This window comes from Phanerochaete carnosa, assembly GCF_000300595.1.
Source record: "Phanerochaete carnosa HHB-10118-sp unplaced genomic scaffold PHACAscaffold_447, whole genome shotgun sequence".
Classification (NCBI taxonomy): Eukaryota; Fungi; Basidiomycota; class Agaricomycetes; order Polyporales; family Phanerochaetaceae; genus Phanerochaete; species Phanerochaete carnosa.
Window position 1 is genome coordinate 1191 of NW_006768074.1, and position 1468 is coordinate 2658.

Here is a 1468-nt window from a genome sequence, read left to right on the forward strand (position 1 = left end):
ATTATTCATAGTGCGTGTGGTTCACTCATGCTAATGGATCACATGTGGCCTGTATTGTTTGAGACATGATCGGAGCGGTCCTTCAAAAGGCCACCAAATGATCGCAACATAAAACCGTAGGACGGCATGTCGTCCTTCCTTTTAAACACCCATCAACATGCACTCTGTGTTTCTGCAACTGCCTTCCGTAACGAGCTTGAGTGATTCACTAATGCCAGTAGCTCGTAGCCTGGCAGTTCCAAGCAACCGGCCACCGTTCTCAGAAAATGGACCCGCCTCGCTGAGAGCATGAGTGATTCGGAGGAAGAAGATACTGGTACCATCAGAGACTGCTCTCGAGAGCTTACTGCCAGTAACAACAACACTTCTTCTGCCTACTATGCACCACATCCTACAACTAGGGCCAATACAGTCAGCCGAAATGTCCTCGAGTACGCCAAGAGACTTGGAGTCAAGGCGAAGCTTCATGCCGAGCAGCAAGAGAAGCTCAATTCTTTTGCTGTGGTATGTCTTTCCATTGGGCCACACTCACTTCATGGCCAGTAGGCTTACAGGTTTTCAATGTAGAACCCTCCGGCCACACGAGAGATGAAGATCTTCTCACTCCTGCTCGCCATTCAACAGTGGCAAGAAGATTTTATCACTACACAGGCCTCATGGGGGCCCTCTGATGAACTCATTGTAATCATGTATGCCACGTTCAACTGTATTTGGTGCTGGCTGACTTTGCGGCAGGCCAACATCCAAAATTACACAATCAGCATCTTACTTCCCAGCCGGCTCGCAACATACAAGGGTGTCGTGCCAAACAATTATGTTACAGTATGTCCTTATATTTGGGTGTTTCTATGTACTAATGATATCCATATGTCTATCTTACAGGGCATCCTCAAACGCTACCGGTTCGACTTGCAAGCAGGTATCAAGCGCAACCACGGCCACTGGGCCAAGGTGATTAAGGCCATCCAGAACAGAATGACCGAGCAACAGGCAAAGATCAAAAAGGCAGTAAGTCGAACTTATTCTGGATCTTCTTGACATGTCAGCAGTGTGCTAATGCTTGTCTCACTTAGCTTCATACTGGCACTGATGGTGATGACCATCAGGAACACCTCAACATCTTCAAGCTCACTGAAAATTGAACTCTGTGGGGGCACGTTGTGCGAGCCGTCTCTTCAGCTCTGCGCAAGAGTGATGCCTCTAGTACGTGCTCGCCTCTCGCTCAACTTCCGATGTTTGGCATTGACTAATGCGGACCATCTGCAATAGCGAAAGACATTCTTGACAAATCTGACTGCGACTTCTGGGATTCAGCCAACAAGAATCTTGCAGAGATTCGCAACGCGGCCGACTGCAATTCCAAGAAGATGACCAAGATTTTCAGCAAGATCTTAGTGAATGATTGGGCTACTCATAGTGTCGTTGAGGAGGGTGAGGATGGTGACATTCAGGCACAAGTTCCGGAGTT

At 48.0% G+C, this 1468-nt stretch overlaps 1 protein-coding gene across 1 annotated transcript; it reads left to right on the forward strand.

The window, feature by feature from the left end:
- Window positions 1–288: 288 nt before the first annotated feature.
- PHACADRAFT_202644 (uncharacterized protein) lies at window positions 289–1142 on the forward strand (the record flags this gene model as incomplete). The annotated part of the gene is made up of 5 exons (XM_007402807.1): window positions 289–504; window positions 568–681; window positions 736–822; window positions 883–1008; window positions 1074–1142. The coding sequence occupies 5 exons, from the start codon at window positions 289–291 to the stop codon at window positions 1140–1142; spliced, it is 612 nt and encodes a 203-aa protein (XP_007402869.1).
- Between the last annotated feature and the right edge of the window lie 326 nt (window positions 1143–1468).